At 39.5% G+C, this 20,083-nt stretch overlaps 1 protein-coding gene across 1 annotated transcript; it reads left to right on the forward strand.

The window, feature by feature from the left end:
* The first annotated feature begins 205 nt into the window (after positions 1-205).
* Positions 206-18,491, forward strand: LOC129246398 (adenylyl cyclase X E-like). The gene is made up of 19 exons (XM_054885191.1): positions 206-350; positions 414-554; positions 622-769; positions 858-1,228; positions 1,298-1,413; positions 5,389-5,545; positions 5,603-5,739; positions 5,857-6,133; positions 6,196-6,273; positions 6,360-6,454; positions 8,982-9,200; positions 11,746-11,992; positions 12,118-12,210; positions 12,269-12,537; positions 12,602-12,696; positions 17,418-17,569; positions 17,623-17,791; positions 17,888-18,136; positions 18,202-18,491. The coding sequence occupies exons 1-19, from the start codon at positions 246-248 to the stop codon at positions 18,489-18,491; spliced, it is 3,408 nt and encodes a 1,135-aa protein (XP_054741166.1). The 5' UTR covers positions 206-245.
* Positions 18,492-20,083: the final 1,592 nt, after the last annotated feature.

Raw genomic sequence — 20,083 nt, forward strand, 5'->3', positions numbered from 1 at the left:
ATAAGTTGTGAGAAAGAGCGCGTTGCACCTCAACTCCGCTTAAGTTTATCTTAACTTATGTAACTTCGGTTTTCCCTACCTTTTTTCGATAAGTAAAAATGTAAAAATTGATTGCATGAAATACTAACGTAAGAGCGGAAGAAAAAATTCGAACAAAACCGAAATGTCATTCATTTGAGAGACTGACAGAATATTTGTAAGTTAAGAACGTTTGTAAGCGAAAATTTTATGAATTCACATAAAATATGCATACGACTTCTAATCCAGCCCGCGAATCAGTTCAGCTTGGTACCATATTAGTGGATGTGACATCCCAGTCCAGGGGAAAATATGAGCTAAATGTGTTAAGGGTACTACAAATAAACAAATCAAAATTTGTTGGCATTAAATTAGCAGATTCATTTCTTTTGCAGGAGCAATGTAGAAAACTTGATGTGGAAGATGTTTATGAGACCTATGTGAATCGAGCGCGTAAAAATTTATTAATTTCCTTTTTGGCAATCCTTGCATTCATCACAATCTGCTACTGCTTGCTGTTAATCTGCTTTATAAAGGTTCTGTGTTTTTCGCATTAAATTGCAAGTCTAGCCCAACAACTTTTAACATTCGGCAAAATTTTAGTTTACAGAAGACATAGCGGTATATCTTGGACTTACCGCACTGACAGTGGTGGTTTTAGTCATCAACTTATGGAAGAAAGTATTTACACAATTTGTATGGATTATGAATTCAACAACTGTGCTGGCAGTTGTGCTTTTAGTGGCGATGGGTGAGAAAACTTATAGTAGTTACCATACTTTCAATAGGTGGAAAGCCCGCCACCATTCTCAAAGTTATTTAATTTGCTCTATTTCCAGATATGACAGTTCCTATTCTTCACCTAATCAATCATTATGAAATCAGTGTACCGTTATACTACAGTTTCATCATCTATTCGATATACATTTTTATACCGACCTCCAATTTCATTGGCAGCTTTCTATTGGGCTTGCTGGTGTCGACATCTTACATTGCTTTGTTTATTTTGATAACTTATAATTTGCGAGCTGATGGTAGTGCGTTCATTGATAGCCAGAAAATTGTGTATGAAAGCCTATTTATGGTGGGTATCAATATCCTGGGCTTATTTTTTCGCCTCTCACGTGAGTTAGTCATTCGTACAACTTTAATCGACAAACGGAATTGCATTGAGGAGAATTTGCTACTGCAGGCCGCAAAAACCCAAGAGGTACTCCGTTCGTTTGTGTTTAATGAAAATCCTCTAACGGATGTGCTTCTGAGATGATCTTTCTTTCAGAGCGTACTTCTCTTGACAATGATTCCATCACAAATAGCTGATAAAATGAAGGAAGATATAAAGCTACGGGTCAAATATAGTATAAGCAGGAAATCGTCAGTAGTAAAGGAAACAAGGTGAGTATGCATACAGGAATGTGTATATTATAAAGGGTGATCAATTTAGAGGTATTGGATTCAACGAAAGTTCAAATCGTTTTGCGCAATCTTCATTATAAAGAGTGGTTAAGTTTTAAAGTTAAGTTAATAAAATAGAATTATTTTTCGGAAATTGTCATCCTTTCTCTTTACTATGACAATTTTGGTATGGCTCAATTACGCATGGAACAAATTATCGGCCAAATAGCCGCCGCGGCCTCGGCGGCACACCTCCATCCGATGGTCCAAATTTTCGATGACGCTGAGGCATAATTGAGGTTCTATGCCATTAATGTGCCGAATTATCTCATCCTTTAGCTTTTCAATTGTTGCTGGCTTATCGACGTACACCTTTTCTTTCAAGTAACACCAAAGAAAGAAGTCCAACGGTGTCAAATCTCATGATCTCGTCGGAAAATTTACACCACCGCGACGTAATATTATTCTGCCATCAAATTTTCCGCGCAAAAGAGCCATTGTTATGTTAGCTGTGTGACAAGTGGCACCCTCCTGTTGAAACCACATATCGTCCACATCCGTACCTTCCAATTCGGGCCATAAAAAGTTCGTTATCATCTCACGATAGCGAACACTATTCACAGTAACTGCCTGACCGGCCTCATTTTGGAAAAAATACGGCCGAATGATGCCGCCGGCCCATAAACCGCATCCAACAGTCACTCTTTGTGGGAGCATTGGATTTTCGGTAATCACTCTTGGATTAACATTCGCCCAAATGCGGAAATTCTGCTTATTGACGAATCCACTGAGGTGAAAATGTGCCTCAGTACTGAAGATGATTTTCTTCGAAAATTGGTCACCCACTGTTACCATTTCCTGCCACCAGTCTGACCATTGACGACGCTTGAAATGGTCAAGAGGCTTTAGTTCTTGAGTCAATTGCACCTTGTTAGCGTGTAAATGCAAGTCTTTATGCGTAATGTTCATCAACGACGAGCGTGAGAGGTGCAATTGTTTGGGCACGACGACGAGTTGAGGTGGACGGCTGTTCAACCACACTATCGCGAACAGCAGCAATATTTTCTGCAGTACGAGCTGTATGACCATGCACTGGTGTTTTCACTTCTCCTTCAGACCCGGTTTGCTCAAACTTTTGCACAATTTTTCCGATTGTACGCACATTTGGACGATTAAGTTGACCGAAAAAATGAAGAAGTGCCCGATACGCATTTTGATTTGAACGCCCGTTTTCATAATAAGCCTGAATAACTGTAACACATTGCTTGATTGTGTGTGGTTCATGGTTCAAATTGAGTTAGTCTGAGATTGAAAAATATTAAATGAAATGTTGAAAAAAGCATGAAGTTTAAGTGTGGTTCACATTTAATATCGGCCCTTAAAATTTAACCACCCTTTATTTGTGCAGAACCATTCATGACATTTATTTTTTTAAACATAATCCCTTCCAAATGTTGGCCGTAATTGCGCCATAATTCGACCATCCGTAAACACCCATTTTGAGTGACTTGTGGAGGATTTCGGTCGGTGTCTCGTGAATAACTTTAGTAATGTTGGCTTCCAATGCCTGAATCAGGTTTATCCACAAAGCATTTAAACATTGCACCTCCCAAAAATAAAGTTCCGAAAGTTTCATCTTGGCGGCCAATCCACTGGTGCGCGATGAGATAAATTCCTCATCTAAACGAGGACGCAGTGAGTCCATTGTTTTAAGGGCTGTATGGCAAGTAGAGCCCTCCGCCGTCTTGTTGGAACCCTGTTGCAATGTTGGAAAAGTCGTCATTCACTGTTACGTTAGCGCCAGCCTCGTCTTTGAGGAATAAAAGCCGATGGTTCCTCCCGCTCATAGGGCACAAAACGATTATTTTCAATGGATGTAATGACTGTTCTTGAATGGTCCAAATACGGCAATCTCGCTTATTGACGCAGCTACTAAGCCAAAAATAGGTCGCACCGCTGAACACAATTCGGGTCCCAAACTGTGGCTTTTTGGCGAGCTTTTCAAGGGCCCGACAACTGAAATTGTGACGTTTTGGAAGATCAGTCGACTTCGAATCTCGAACTAGCTGTATTTTATATGATTTCAAACCAAGATCTTTGTGTAAAATTGCTCAAGACCAAGTTGTTAAGATCTTCATAGAATCGACTCTTCCGGGTCTTTCACAAAACTCTCACTTATAGCTATATCATTATCTTCACTTCGGGCTGTCTGCGGTCTAATCGATCGAGTTTCATCCAATAATGTAAAATTATTCTCAGTTTTGTTGATAGCTTGCCGAGTGGTGTTTTCGGTATGACAGTTATGTATACCTTAATTTGGCCTGAGCGCGCGATGAACACTTTTCGCAAAGCGCCTATTGTCGTAATACAATTCTACGATTTATAAACGTTGTTGAGGCCTAAGTCGTTCTATGATGAATTGTCAATGAATACAGAAAAAAATTGTGGATTTAGTTAGTAGTAGTAGATTTAGTAGTCACGCGTGATCTGTCCAAAAGACCCTAGTGGAAGAAGTACCTCCAATCGGATCACTCTTTATATTAATTTTACATTTTTAGAGGTGGGATTTTTTAGCATATTTCAAAATCTCAGCTTAGGATAATTTGGATTTGCTGATAGTTATTTAGGAACCGATTAATATTCGATTGCAGAATTGGCAACTTGGTAATTTAGCTGCGAATTTCATTATATTAAGATCCGGATATTTGGAAAATATTTGACCACAGGGTGAAATTTCGATGTCACTAATTGTTGAGAAAAATAATTTTCAAAAAAGCGTAGGTTTTTTTTTTATTTGTGTAGTTTGGGTTTGAAACGCCTAATGCACCATTAAAACTGCCGCGGCAATGGTATGCCCGGAGAATAAAAGACTTGCGCTCGTTTGGAACCGTCGCCCACCCTGGAACCGCTGCCGCATTACTTTAGCCTGACATTTCATTTTCCTCATCACAAGGTCTATGCTTGTGTACCTGCAACCAGGTCCCGCTGTTTCATCCGGATAACTTCTTCCGCGAAACCACTGATGATCTCTTACGTTTCCTCGCTGCCTAGCTTCTTGTCGATTAGATTTACAGTGGTTATATGACCGACCACATTCTTCAAAATTTGACGTTCTTGCCCCCATGCATTGGAAAAAGGTGTGTTCGGCGACATCATCAGTTCCCTATTTTGAACAGGTATTCCTGAAAATACCCTGGCCACAAAAGCATTTGTGTTGTATAAAAATTGACTCCACTGAAATTCCTGCTGTACGTCTTTTATTATCTTCGCCGTCCATCTGCCGCGTATTTTGTTTCTCTAGCGGTCTTACTAGAGCCTTATCATTTTATCCTTCTTTACGCGCGCTACAAGTTTGCTTACTCCTTCTTCATCCTCTCGTTCTTTAATGCCCACAACATTTTTCTCTCAGAGTCTAGTAAAACTATTGGTATTGAACTGTTTATCATTTGAACAGCTGGCCCTGATACTGTGCGGTAGGCAGATACAACTCTCAGAGCTGCCGTTCGTTGTGCCGATGCTGAAAGCTTGCATCGGTGATTTGTCTTTAGCGCATTCGCACACAGTTTCTTTTGATCCGACTACGTTTGCCATTAATCTACTGAGTAGGGATGCCATCTTAGCGGCCTTCTGTGCTGCGTGTTCTATTTGGCGCAGAAAGTAAGTTTTGGGTCCAGCCTTATGCCTATGTACTTTATAACCTTTTTTGTGGTGTGCGTATTTGAGCAAGTTTGCATGCAATGTGCTTCTTGGTGGCAGTACTAGCTCGGTTTTCTCAGTACATCGAAAGGTAATCGAATTTCCACAATTTCAAATCAATAATTCTCTTCTCTAATATTTTTTTAAATCCCCAAAATCGCCAGATTTCTCAACATTGTTAATAATTGGTCAGTAGCTCCCCTAAAAAAGATGGCAACTAGGGGATTTTAATTTTACATGCAACTGATAACTCAAAATTACTTAATCGTATCCTTATAGTAGACTATATCGAAAACTTTTCATTGAACCACATGATGACGTCACAATTCTTTATGCGGATATGGTCAACTACACTTATCTAACAACTACTTTGGATGTGAGAACTCTTGTGGAAACTCTGCACGATCTCTTTGTTAAATTCGATGATGCAGCGCTAGTAAGTACCTCCATTCACCACTGGTTATCCGAAATTCTAATTTGGTGCTCTTTGCAGGAGTTTAATGTGCTGCGTATACAGTTCTTAGGTGATTGCTATTACTGTGTGGGAAACGTTTCAATACCCAATGAGGAGCATGCCATAGCCTGTGTGAAACTCGGTTTGCGAATGATCAGCGATATTCGGCAAGAAAGGTGAATAAAAAAATGTGTTTTGTTTTCCGCTATGAATATGACAATCACGCTGCCATCTATATGTATATAACATGTATATGTATGTAAGTATACTAAATTATCTTCTAACTTCCATAGAAGGAGTAAAAACTTGGAAATCGATATGCGCATCGGCGTGCATACGGGCAGCGTTTTGTCTGGCGTTATTGGCGCCGCCAAATGGCAATTTGATATCTACTCCAAAGACGTTGATATCGCGAATCGCCTGGAAAGCACTGGCCAACCCGGTCGGGTACACGTAAGTCGCGAAACACTACGAAACTTGCACGACAGTTTTGAATATGAAGCGGGCACCGAGAAAGCGCGCCACGATCCCTTACTGCAAAAGTATAGAATCCAAACATATCTAATACAGGTGAATGAAGAGTTTTTCGTAAATGTTTTAGTCAGTATGATGAAGTTGTTTTTATTTTCTAGTTTAATAAACAACCGTCACCACTTGTAAGCGAACAATCATTCAATGAATTGATTGTACAGACACAAAGTATGACATCTGTGAGTTGCAAAAGGCTAATTAAGTTTTCTCAGTTGAATGATATGATATAATAAATTATTGTTTTGTTTTTCTAATTATTGATAAGATTATGAAAAGCGTACATTCGTTTGATTATGTGCGAAGTAAGATAAATTTCGAAATGCACAAAGAGAGTAATGACATTCCTGTGGAAACTGTACAGTAAGAACTACAATAATGGCTTTTGGGTAGTCTCATCTCAATTAATACAATCCATAGAATGGTGGATGCATTAGTGAAAAAAGACGATTTGCTTTTATGATTTTTATAATTATTATACTTAAGTACATTTCGAAGAATTTTCACGCGCATTTGCATTTCAAGGCACCCACGTCGAACGGGTTTTTTGAAGCATTCAATGCGCGGGAGCATTTTTTTGCTGGAAAATAAAACCAATTGGCCCAAGAACCTCCTGACATGTTAGATCGATATACTTATACTTAGTCCTTACAGCAGGTGTAGCAAAGATGTAAGAGATAAGATGCCTGGATCTTAGCCCCGCCAGAGCAGGGCAGTTAAGCAAAAGGTGCTGAGATGATTCCACCTCATCCTCCATTTACTACTGTGAGCAAAAAGTAGGGTGAATTTATTTGTCAAACTTCGCGGGATTAAAATTTCGCCCTAGTTATTTTTTTCATGAGTTGGCAACACTGTTAATAACATCTGGGCCAACTTTCATGTGAATGCCATTATCAGTAATATATTTACGCTTGTGTGCATTTTTCGATGTTTACAATGTCTGATTTGATTGAGCAAAGAAACGCCATCAAATTTTGGTTGCGGAATGAAATTTCGGCTGCGGAAACGTTTATCATATTGCAGAAGACATTTGGTGATTCGACCATGCCGCAGAAAAATGTTTATAAGTGGGACAAAGACTTCAAAGAGGGTCGAGAACGTGTTGATGACTTGGAGCGCTCCGGACGACCATCGACGTCAACAGATGACCAACACGTCAATAAAGTGAAGAAGTTAGTGTTGAAAAATTGTCGGTTGACTGTTAAAGATCTTACTGATATGATCGGAATATCAGAAGGATCTGTGAAAACCATTTTGAAAGACCATTTGGGCCTACGAAAAGTCAAATCTCGTTTGGTACCGAAAACTCTCAATTTCTTGGAAAAAAGTCGACCTGAAACAACCGACCAATCAAGCTTACGACCCTAAAACAACCGACCAATCAAGCGAATATCGTGCTAAAGGCGAGGCCAGACCGAAAAGAGCACGTCAAAGTCGTTCAAAAATAAAGGTCATGATGACAGTTTTTTTCGATTTTCGTGGTGTGGTGCACTATGATTTCCTTCCACCTGGACAAACTGTTAATAAGGAATATTACGAGTATTTGAGCGTTATGCGCCGTTCACGTGAAGCAATTCGTCTAAAAAGACCAGAATTATGGGCCAACAACTCTTGGTTTTTGCATCACGATAATGCACCGTCTCACTCTGCACTCGTTCTTCGTGACCATTTCGCCAAAAATTCCACGCATATCGTTCCGCAACCACCGTATTCGCCTAATTTGGCTCCGTGTGACTTCTGGCTACTCCCAAAACTCAAGAGACCACTCCGGGGAACGCGTTTCGAGTCGATTGAGGAGATAAAAGCTGAATCGAAGAAGGTGCTGATGTCTATACCGGAAATGGACTATTTGGCATGTTTCGGGGATTGGAAAAATCGTTGGCATAAGTGTATTTCCTCCTCCTATTTGTGGTGTGCGTCTTGGTGTTGTTCCACAAATGGAGGGACCTACAGTTTCAAGCCGATTCCGAACTGCAGATATTTTTATGAGGAGCTTTTTCATGGCAGAAATACACTCGGAGGTTTGCCATTGCCTGCCGAGGGGCGACCGCTATTAGAAAAATGTTTTTATTAATTTTGCTTTCACCGAGATTCGAACCAACGACCTCTCAGTGAATTCCGAATGGTGATCACGCACCAACCCATTCGGCTACGGCGGCCGCCAACAACGACAAAACCTATGCTAAAACTTGTAAAGACGCAAAAAAAGTTGTGCCAAGTGTTCAGCGTGGTTACCATCCAGCCTCCGTATTAGTTAGGTGGCGAGTGTCTTTTCATTTCTGCTAAAAAGGCGTTAAGACCAGGGCAAAATGTCAAGAAGGACGTCTTGGTGAAGCAGCTGAGCAGCACTCTCTCTTCAATGGAGAGCGTTGAAGCCTCCAGCAAGATTCCGTTGCAGCCCATAAGGCAAAACCACCCAGCAGTGGCTAAAAAACAATATTCCTGCCTTCACAGCCGCAGCAGATTGGCCGTCTGGAAGTCCGGATCTGTATCCATTGGACTACAGTTTGTAATGAGAATTGGAGAGCATGGCCTGTCGAAGACCTCACAAAAATTTGGAGAATCTCAAAAAATCTTTGGTTCGAGCAGCGATGTCAGTATCCATGGCAACCGTGCGTGCTGCAATAGCTGAATGGCCCAATCGTTTGAAGGCTTGCGTAAAGGCAAATGATGACGATTGTGAATTAAAACTAAAAAAAACATTAAAAAGCGGGCTCAACTTGTGACAGAACTTATCACAGAACTAAGTATATTTAAAAATTTAATAAATTTGCGTAATCTCTTAATTGCATTGTATTAGTTGAGAGGAGCTATTCAAGGGTTAAATATCTTTATGTCAAAATGTATGTAGCTAAAATAAATGTTTGGTTACGATTTACTCTCTTTTCAGATTTCAACGAATTTTCTTTGGCAAATCGAAGCAATTGACACGATTCGAGAATGCGGAGACGAAATTTCGTCAAAATTTTTCCTGGTTATTTATGTGCTTCAAAAACTGGCGTTGGGAGCACAACTACATGATACAGCCGGACATTCAACTAAAATACAGCGTTCTCGTTTCCTATGTTATTATTTTATTCACATTTACTATGCAGGCCATGAATGAAACGTAAGTACAGGTGCAATTAAAGTTGATTTAAATTTAAATTTTGTTTAACCCTTCAATGACTAAACATTCGGTTTCTCTGTAGCATTCAGCCTGCCGATTTCGCATATAATTTAGGCGGCTTTTTTTATGTTGCTATGTCTAAACTCTAGGAATGTTATGCCGCCTAACTCCACGTGCGGCTGGCATAGCCGACTGGGTTGTGCGTGATTACCATTCGGCAGTGCGTAGGTTCGAATCTCCGTGCATGAAACACCAAAATGATAGAAAACGTATTTTCTAATAGTGGCCGCTCCTCAGCAGGCAATGACAAATCTCCGAGTGTATCTTTGCCATTAAAAGCCCCTCATAAAAACCATTTGCCGTTCGCAGTTGGCTTAAAACTGTAGGTCAGTCCATTTGAGGCGTAACATCAAGCTGCATATCACAAATAGCAGGAGGAGCTGGGCCAACTGGTATCAGAAAGTGGCCACAATGAGTGCCACATTCGCCAACAATGAAACAAAGACACATTCGAACCCGACTTTCTCAGCAACATTTAGAGCATTTTCAAAAGAATAAAGTGGATTTTGTGTGCCGATTCATCACTATAGATGAGACTTGGGCCTATCACCATGATTCTAAATCAAAGCAGGAGGCTGAATATTGGCGTGAACCTGGCTCTTCGGCTCTGAAATGCGTTCGTGTCCCGAAATCGGCCCCGATGGTGTTTGCATCAGTTTTTTGGGATGCGAAAGGAATTTTGTTTGTGGGTTGGTTGGTTGGAGCAGGTGTTGGCTAAGCGACACATCCCAGACGCCGATTAGCACAAAGGAGGCCATTTTGATGCATCACTTGTAGAACCCCTGCTTTTTCTTAGTCGAGCCATCTTGATTTGACTATAAGTCCGCCTATGTCGTCAATGTTTTTTCTGCGTATTGTGTTAAAGGCTGAAGCCCACCGTCAATCAACTGATTGAACCTTATCAGTGTGGCTTTAGACCTGGAAAGTCTACCATCGACCAAATATTTACAATACTCCAAATCTTGGAAAAGACTCATGAAAGAAGAATCGACACACACCATCTTTTCGTCGGTTTCAAAGCTGCATTCGACAGTTCGAAAAGGAGTTACCTGTATGCCGCGATGTCTGAATTTGGTATCACCACGAAACTAATACAGCTATGCAAGATGACGTTGCTCAACACCAGCAGCGCCATCAGAATTGGGAAGTACCTCTCCGAGCCGTTTGATACCAAACGAGGTTTCAGACAGGATGACTCGCTGTCGTGTAACTTCTTTAACCTGATGTTGGAGAGCATCGTATGAGCCGCAGAACTTAATCGCTCAGGCACAATATTTTATAAGAGCGTACAATTGTTGGTGTATGCCGATGATATTGACATCATTGGCCTTAACATCCGCGCTGTTAGTTCTGCCTTCTCCAAACTGGATAAAGAGGCAAAGCGAATGGGTTTGGTGGTGAACGAGGACAAAACGAAGTACCTTCTGTCTTCAAACAAACAGTCGGCGCACTCGCGTATCGGCACCCACGTCACTGTAGACAGTTATAATTTCGAGGTTGTAAAAGACTTCGTTTATTTAGGAACCAGTATTAACACCGATAACAATGACAGCCTGGAAATTCAACGTAGAATCTCTCTTGCCAACAAGTTCTACTTAAGACTAAGTAGGCAGCTGAGCAGTAAAGTCCTCTCTCGACGAACAAAACTAACACTCAACAAGGCTCTCGTCATGCCCTTCTTAGCGTATGGCGTAGAAGCATGGACGATGAGAACTTCCGATGAAGCGACGCTTGGAGTGTTTGAGAGAAAGATTCTGCGTAAAATTTTTAGACCTTTGCACGTTGGCAACGGCAATGATCAGTATGAGCTCTACGACGACATAGACATAGCGCAGCGAATAAAGATCCAGCGACTTCGTTGGCTGGGTCATGTCGTCCGAATGGATACAAACGCTCCGGCTTTGAAAGTATTCGATGCGGTACCAGCTGGTGGTAGTAGAGGATGAGGAAGGCATCCTCTGCGTTAGAAAGATCAGGTGGAGAAGGACTTGGCTTCACTTGGTGTGTCCAATTGGCGCCGGTTAGCACGCGAAAGAAACGACTGGCGAGCTTTGTGTCGGCCAAAATCGCATAAGCGGTTATCGCGCCAATGAGGAAGAAAAATAATTTCTTTCAAGTTGGCCATGGACATTTCCCAGAATTCAAATTCGGAAACAAGGACGCAGTTTACAAATGAAAAAAAATTAATTTTCATGAGGACAATGCACCGTGTCGTCACAAGAGCGTTTTGGCAATTTAGTTCAAATGGTAGTTAAAATTCGAATTTTAGCAGCATCAACCGTATAAACAAAAACTAAAATATATCCTAACACAATTATCTGGCCAAATTCTGAAATACCGCACCCGTAGTAAATGCGAGGGCTTGGCGAAATTTTATTTTTAGTAATTACATGCAAATCGAAAGCTTGAATGTTAAAGGCAAAACTCTGACATTTGGGCGGAAGCAAGATAAATTAACAGTAAAAAAGTATCTTTCTATTTTCAGTGCAACTATATATTTTTGGGTTTTAGCAGGCTTCGGAAATACTGCAATGCTGCTCCTTCTGGCACTGGTCTGGTACAAGAAACTGTGGGAGATGACCCATAAGTCGAAGATTCACAAAAAACCACGCAGTAAAATCAGTCGATGGTTCTTTCGACTCTCAAGATCTTGTGAAAGGAGCTACATTTTTCGTATTTGCATTTATTTCGTCATACTGACGCTACAATTAAGTTATACTCTAATACAAATGGTAAGAAGTCTTAATTATACTGACTTTAGCAGATTTTGCTTTTACCTCAATAAGTCTTGTTCGTTCAAGTAAAATCTTATATTTAAAAAAATTTAATATTAATCTTTTCATTTGGTATCCTTTAGCTAGATTGCGATCGCTTCAAAATCGAAAATGAGCAGATCGAAATACTCCTATTTCAGGATGGCATGAAAGCCGATCTGTGTTTCAATACCTGGGTACGTGAAGTGTAGTAAATGTTGGAGTATATGTCAAAAGGAAATCTTTCTGTTTCAGGCTGTTACCGAATGCATAATTTTGAATTTATTCATCAACTTTCTATTCTCGCACATTACCTACATCATTAAGTTAGTCGTGGGTGTAGCTGTACTAAGCTTCTACGTCATTCTTATGCTTGTAATGTACGATTTCATCTACGAGCGCAGTCTCAGCTCCAATAGCCATCTCTACCCCGAATATGCGCACGTATTTGTGTTGTGCGTATCGCTTTTCGTATTCAATATAATGAACAGACAGAAAGAACTCATAGCCAGAGTGGATTATTAGTGAGTAGCTAACCGGCTAAAAAACAAATAAATGCAGATGCCTCTTAAACATTTCTATTTACAGTTGGAAGCGTGCATTGAAGAAAAAACAAGACGATGCTAAATTTACAAACGACACTATTTCGAAGCTAATTAGTAATATTTTGCCTTCGCATATAGGTGAGTTAATTCGTTTTTTTGTTTAACCAGTACCTCACTTCCACAGTGGTGCGAGACAGTTTTAGGTTATTCATAGAAGAAAGTTAAGGTAGCCGTGGTTGCTGAGGCACGCGAGCTAAATTATTTGAATTATTTAGCTTAGAGAAAGTCAAGGAGGTGTTGTTGAAAGGAGAAACAAGGAATGAAGTGCAAAATATGGTACGAATTACTCCTTTAGACTCCCCGACTGATGCAGCGTCTTCCAAGCTAAGCTAAGCAAAAACGATAAAACTAATGGACTTACCGCCGGCAAGCCTTACCATTTTTGTTGATAGTCAAGCAGCGATGAAAGATCTGGCTTCAGTGAGCATCCATTCAAGATGTGTTAAAAAAGGCAAAAGAACGTTATTGCTTGCCCAGCAACGCCACACTTTGTTGGGTCTCCGACCTCTGTGTAGTGGAGGGGCATGAAAGAGCGGATGAATGATGAAGGTTATGATCTGATCTTGACCCACAGCAAGTGGTACAGGAACTGCGATTCACTTGAGCATAGAAGTTGGTCTCTGACTATTAGTTGTAGGGCCTTGAAAGCGCTCTGGCCAAAACTGAAGAATAAAAGGGAAAATATCTGCTTGGATTCAACAGGTCCACTACCAGCGTATTCACAGGTGTTATAACGGTTCACTGCACTATTGACACCCTAGCCAGTAGAATGGGTGTAACTCACAATGACTACTGCAGGAGCTGTGCAGATGAAGAAGAAATTGAGTCGGTACGAAACCTCTTCTGTGAATGTGCTGGTCTTCAACGAAGCCAAATATCTTGACGATTATTTCTTCGAAGACCTGGGAAATTTGCAACCTAGTTTGAGCTACTGTTGCCTTTTGGTGGCGCTTAAGTGGTTATTTAAAGGTGATGAGCTTACATATAGTTGGAAAGCTGTAGAAAATAATATTAATAGTCGTTTAATCATCAAGTTCTTTGGACAAAAAATCATGATCAAATTGTTACGAAGAAATCAAAATTAGGCATATTTTAATGACGTTCTTAGAAACTGAGTGCAGAGAATTGTGTGTGAAATAAGCGACACAAAAAATTGTGTTGACACGAACGGCGATTCATCCATTAGAAATAAAGCACAACATTTGAGAATGCCAGTTTTTGTTTAAGGAAATGACTAAGACGCTTTCAAACAATGGACAAAGAGTGTATTTTAAATAGATTTTTACTTATTTTCGCTTTTTTCATTCAATTACAAATATCGTCTATATTTATATTTACAAGACATCAATTTAATTAAAATTTCATTTACAAAAATTCTAGGAAACTTTAAAAGAATTTAGATTTTTCAGATATTTTGAACAGAATTTCCCCATATAAAAGTAAATATTGGTACATAAATACATATTCCGTCGGTTATAAGATTTGACCCTACTAGGTTGTGAAATTGACTACGAAACTGGAGACAAATTTAAAGGATTATAAAATGCGACCCAAATGACGAACGATTTTCTTTAGTTTTATTGCACGTTTTCGACAATAATTTGCTATTTGGAGGACTTCAGGGTTAGAGGTGTAAGTGCTTAAATTGCTTACATTTCACATACCACTTGCGCAAAATTGATCTCGCAGAGTCCATCATCTGTCGATACAGAAAATTCAGAACACATTAATTGCCAATGTCCTGCACTAGGCAGAAAGAGGCGATACCATCTTAGGAGTGTTGCCGTGCATTCAAATAAATTATGGAATAATAAAATGTAAAAAAAGCTCTGCTGGTACCTCAGCAAATTTTACACAACTCTCTATTGGTCGCAGTGCGCAGTAGCCTAGTAATAATATTAATTAAAATTATTATTATTATTATATACGACGGAGTAGTAAGCAAAACAGAAGGAAATATGCAGATATATCGGGTGTTTTTTAGTTTTCTGAGAACTATCGATATCGATAACTATGGGTGGGAGCTGAGAATGCCTAACTGTGTTGACATTTCTTTCCAAGGAGCCGTTACGGTGTGTGGCAAGTGCTATCGAGCCATGCTGACTGAGTTTTTATTTCCAAAAATTAATCAGCTAAACATCGACGAAAGTTGGTTCCAGCAGGACGGCACGCTCAGCGTTCGATTTATTGAATACTCAAGTCGCCATTGATGCCATGACCAAATTTATTGAAAATTGCAATAAAAAATTGGACTGTTCGAATGGACTATGTAACTCGTAACCGCAGCGGATATATGCCGGATATCGAAATCAAAAAATAAATGCCATGAAATTAAGTACCAAATTATAAAAAAAAAGTTCATACCGACATTATTTCTGTTTTGTATTATCATTTTAAGTTCAAAAACTCTTAAAAAACCATATAGAAATCAGAGATCATACATTTTTCATATCAGCTTTTTCTGCTTTTTCTGCTTATTCCCTCTTATCCTCTAAATGGTGTTAGTGAACATGCACACAGTGAGTAATGCTTTGAACAAATTTTCGTTTGTTTTCAAGATTTTAGTAAATTCTCGTGCCTAACACATAGATGACACCAATTTTATTACATTCACCTCTTCTTCGCTTAGTATAAACCTTAAAACGACAGCTGTTAAATCTTCATGATATTCTATTCATTGGTTTGTGAGTTATTGTGCTAAGAGTGACGCTACTTCTGTTATTTTCAATACAATGAATCAAAAAAAAGTTTCGTATTTTAATTTTACACGGTTTCCTGGTGGGAAAAAATACCAAAATACCGTTGAAGGGAGGTAATGGCTTGAAAAGTTTTATAGGGACTTCGCTCCATCGAAAATAACAATAAAATGATAGTTTGCTGACTTCAAACGTGGCCGTAGATACACCGATGATGCACAATGCAGAGGACGTCCAAATGAGGCGGCCAAACCAGAAAATATCAAACAAACAAAAAAATCATCCACAAAATCGTTCTGAGTGGTCGGAAAAAAGAAGTTGCGTGAGTTAGCTGACACCATAGAGCTATCAAAAGAACATTGGCTTTAGATTGCATGAACATTTGACTATTGGACCCCTCTGTTCAAAGTGGCTGCCGTGTTTGCTTACTTTCAAGACAACGCAGCGTGTCACAAGTCAATCAAAATAGTAGCACAACTACAGGTTTTGAACTTCGAGTTATTACCACATCCACCATATTTGCCAGATTTGGCTCTCAGTGAGCATTAGCTATTCGCTGACCTTAATGGGTCCCGGTGGTCTAGAGCTCGAAAATTTAGGGTATTTTCAGGAATTTTTTTTACAGTAAAAAAAAATGAAAAACGATATTTAAGTTTTTTAGGCTGTTTATTTAACTTCTTTACACACAAAAATGAAAAACGTTTTTTTTTTTTTAATTTTAAAAATGGCGCTAAAGTTGACGCTCCCGAAAAATTGAACCTGGACGGTGTTGTCCAATTTGGCTCTTCCATTTATTTGAAACATAAGAACTAAAAAAAAAATTATTAACCAATATGACTGTAGGTATGGCCCGCTACTTGAATAAAAAGAAATGAATTTTGAATTTGACACTCCAAAAATTGTTTTTTTTTTCAGTTTGTTAATCAAAAAAATACGAATTATTGAAATAATAATATGATTCCAGTACGGGCGAGAGCCATTGATATTGTGAACAACATATTAAAATTTCAGACGATTCGGTTGAATAGTTCTTTTGTTGTTTCGACAACACCAGGCCGGAAAAAGTCGTTTCGAGAAAACGAGTTTAAAGTTTGAGTTAAAGAAGAGCCCGCGGCCCGCTCTCCACATATGTAGTTAATGGGCTGTAGGAGCTATAATATTGGCAACTTCCGCATGAAAGTTTCACAGTATATTCTTAAGGTAATATAATTTTAATATATCGAAAAAACAAAAACTCGATTTTTGGAAATTTCTAGTCGGTAAGGAAATTGAAGCGGTTATGCTGAAGCTGAGGCCTATTTCCAAGTTATTTCACAATATTTTTATCACTATTTGTAACAAAAAAATCATTTCAGGAGAGACTAGATCTGAAATAAAAAAGAAAAAAAAAATGCTGTACAAATCAAAGCTTTTTGCTCATAGGTATTATCGCACGTACATATTTGGGGACTTTATTTTTCAAGATATAGAAATTCCAGTTTTAGAATTTCGTTCACCTGTGGAGGGGAAACTGATGAGTTTTAACCAATTTCTGACCTTTATTTCTTGTATTAGCTTTGACTTCTAGAGGCCAAAGATTAAGACTTTTCTTTCGTAGTGAACTACATATCAAAAAAGCGGTCGATAGGTGAATTAAGGTATACCCGGAGAAAAGCGAACATAAAGCTGATTTTCAAATGAAGTATGTATTTATTTCAAATCTAATGTTTATTTATTTTTCTTCTTAAATACAAATAGGAGATATATAGGGTTCTTTAACCCCTAGTTGGAGCATACGGCTTCGACAACTCCTCTTCGCCATCGAACACGGTTGTGTGCAATGGCTCTAATTTCATTGCAAGTCTTACTCAAAGACCTCATTTCAGCCTCCGTTGAATGGCGCTAGTTGGTTCGTGGTCGGCCTCCATTTCGTCCTCTATGTTGATCGATGTGTCGTCAGACAAACAGATAGTTGAAATATTAGAATATGTTAGAGTTTTTAGAAATGTATCCCTTTCGCTTGTATGGTAAACATTCCGAGTTGTTTCAAATGCGCCACATAAGCAGTTAAGAAGAAGAAAGCAAAGCTACAGTTTTTTACTTTTTTGCAATTCTTTGTTGCAGTCGATATTTATATGGGCAATCAGCTGCAGAACAAACTCTACTACGAAGAATATTCCAACGTTGCTGTCATGTTTGCCACCATTCTGAATTATGACATCGAAGTGGTGGGCATGCGCGTGTTGAACGAAATCATTTGTGACTTCGACGAAGTGGTAAGCGATCTCCGCTTATATCTCTGGTTAATCCCAAATTTTCACAATTTTAGCTAAGCTTCTTCAAAGGCGTGAATAAAATCGAAAAAATTAAAGTCGCAGGCTGGACGTATATGGCTGCTTGCGGTTTGCACACAACCGGCACAGGGCATAGGAGATCGACGGCAACAATTGATGACAGTTCGTTTTCGCTTTCACAAAAATGGCGCAAAGAGCAGTGGAGTAAGTATGGAATGTTAGTAAAAGTTAAAAAAATTGAGAATGTAAATTTTGCTGTTTGTATTTAAAAAAAAAATGATTTAACATTTCTTCAACAAGCAACCGAACTTGACAATAAAAGTCAAATATTTGATTATGATAACGAGTATGATAGGCCTTCTACCAGCGACGCGGTGTCAAGCCGCTCGGTAAGGATGCTCAACGATGAAGAAGAGCCAGTAACCAATGATGATGTTGTGTATGTTATGGCGAGATTTGCATTGGATCTGCTGCGCGCTATGCGATTCTTTAACAAGAGTAACATCTACAGTAATGAAGAAAATGCAATGGCAGGTGATTTACGTATTGGTAGGAATTCTTTCTGGTTTGCGTAGTAATGCGCATTTAAATGTGTTTTAACTTGTCTTACAAAGGCATTGCGAATGGCCCTGTTATGGCTGGCGTCGTCGGCTTATATAAACCTCATTATGATATTTGGGGAAACGCTGTGAATATGGCTTCGCGTATGGATTCTACAGGGATACCTAATCAAATCCAAGTCACAGAGAAAGTTGCCAATACATTGCAAAGGCATAAAATTAATTGTTCTTATAGGGGAAAAACGTATGTGAAAGGACGTGGCTCTATTCCCACATACGTCATAGACATTGATGAAGACTTGAATTTTGAAAGGTTCTCAATAACAGACGATCAAATAATTTAGACCTAGTTTAAGATCTGTATTTGTGTACAATTATTTTCATAAGCTAATGTGAATTAAAATTAATTAAATTTCGTTATACATTTTGTCTATTGTAACTCTAGCGAGTCGTAATTGCGTTGTGTCACTTACAGAACGGAGAAAACCCGCTTTTGCTAACGAAACAGGAAATGTTAGGTGAACAGCGACAAGCGTAAACATTTTTGGGTAGAAGCTTTTAGGCGCGCCCATAGCGGTATTTATACTGGAAAGAAGAAATCATTAAAAAGTTTTGTTTGTTTGAATTTTCGTGTAGTCATAAAGAAATTTCTTCTCTCTTCAAAGCAATGTAACTATTTTGAAATGAATGCTAGCAAAGCGAACTAACAGCATGAAACTTGCAGGCGATTCTTAGATGTAAACACGGACAGTGAGCGCTGTTAGTCAATATAGTCACCAAACCTGAAATGTAAACGACAATCAAATAAAAAATGATTTTATTTGTATGTAACAAAATTTCGAAGGAGATGCTCAAGGAAGAAAACTGTTAGCCACAATAAGCTGATCCCTAAGTTTCAATTTCCACCTGAAATTGTTTCTGTCCTCAACAGCAGAATTACATAAGAAAAACGCTTACTCGTTCTCCACGTACCGCTGCCGGATTCCGGCGAGCCCGAAAAAATAGTTAGTATGACGAGGAATGACATGCTGCCGCAGGCAGAAAGGATGCCACCTATAGAGCCACGCCGCGATCAGGCGCAACGCGATCCATGTGTGATCGCTACAGAGAGCTAAAAAAGGAAGAGAGACGTATTATCCGAAAGAAGAAACGAGAGGCCGAAATACGTGAGTGCGAGGAGCTTGAGATGCTGGCCAGAAGGAACAACGCCCGAAAATTCTACCAGAAAGTTCGGCGGCTTACAGAAGGTTTCAAGACCGGGGCGTTTTCCTGTAAGAACAAAGACGGCGATCTGGTGACTGACGTACAGAACAATCTTAAATTAGGGAGGGCACACTTCTCGAACCTATTTAACAGTGACTGCGCCTGTCACCGAAAATGGGAAGATCCCGATACCCCAATCGTTGACGACGGAATTGGCGTTCCGTTACCCGACCATGACGAGGTGAGAATAGAAATATCACGGCTAAAGAACAACAAAGCCGCGGGCGCCGACGGACAGCCGGCTGAGCTATTCAAACATGGCGCCGAGGAGCTGGTAAGGTGCATGCATCAGCTCCTATGCAGAATATGGCCGGATGAAAGCATGCCTGCCGATTGGAATTTAAGTCTGCTCTGCCCAATCCATAAGAAGGGCCATCCTGCAATCTCTGCCAATTACCGCGGGACTAGTCTTCTAAATATCGCCTATAAGGTTGTAGCAAGCGTATTGTGTGAAAGGCTGAAGTCCACCGTCAACCAACTCATTGGACTTTATCAGTTTGGCTTTAGACCTGGAAAGTCTACCATCGACCAAATATTAACAATACGCCAAATCTTAGAAAAGACCCATGAAAGGAGAATCGACACACATTATCTTTTCGACGACTTCAAAGCTGCATTCGACAGTACGGAAAGGAATTACTTGTATGCCGGGATGTCTGAATTTGGTATCCCC

This window comes from Anastrepha obliqua, chromosome 4 (genome assembly GCF_027943255.1).
Source record: "Anastrepha obliqua isolate idAnaObli1 chromosome 4, idAnaObli1_1.0, whole genome shotgun sequence".
Classification (NCBI taxonomy): domain Eukaryota; kingdom Metazoa; phylum Arthropoda; class Insecta; order Diptera; family Tephritidae; genus Anastrepha; species Anastrepha obliqua.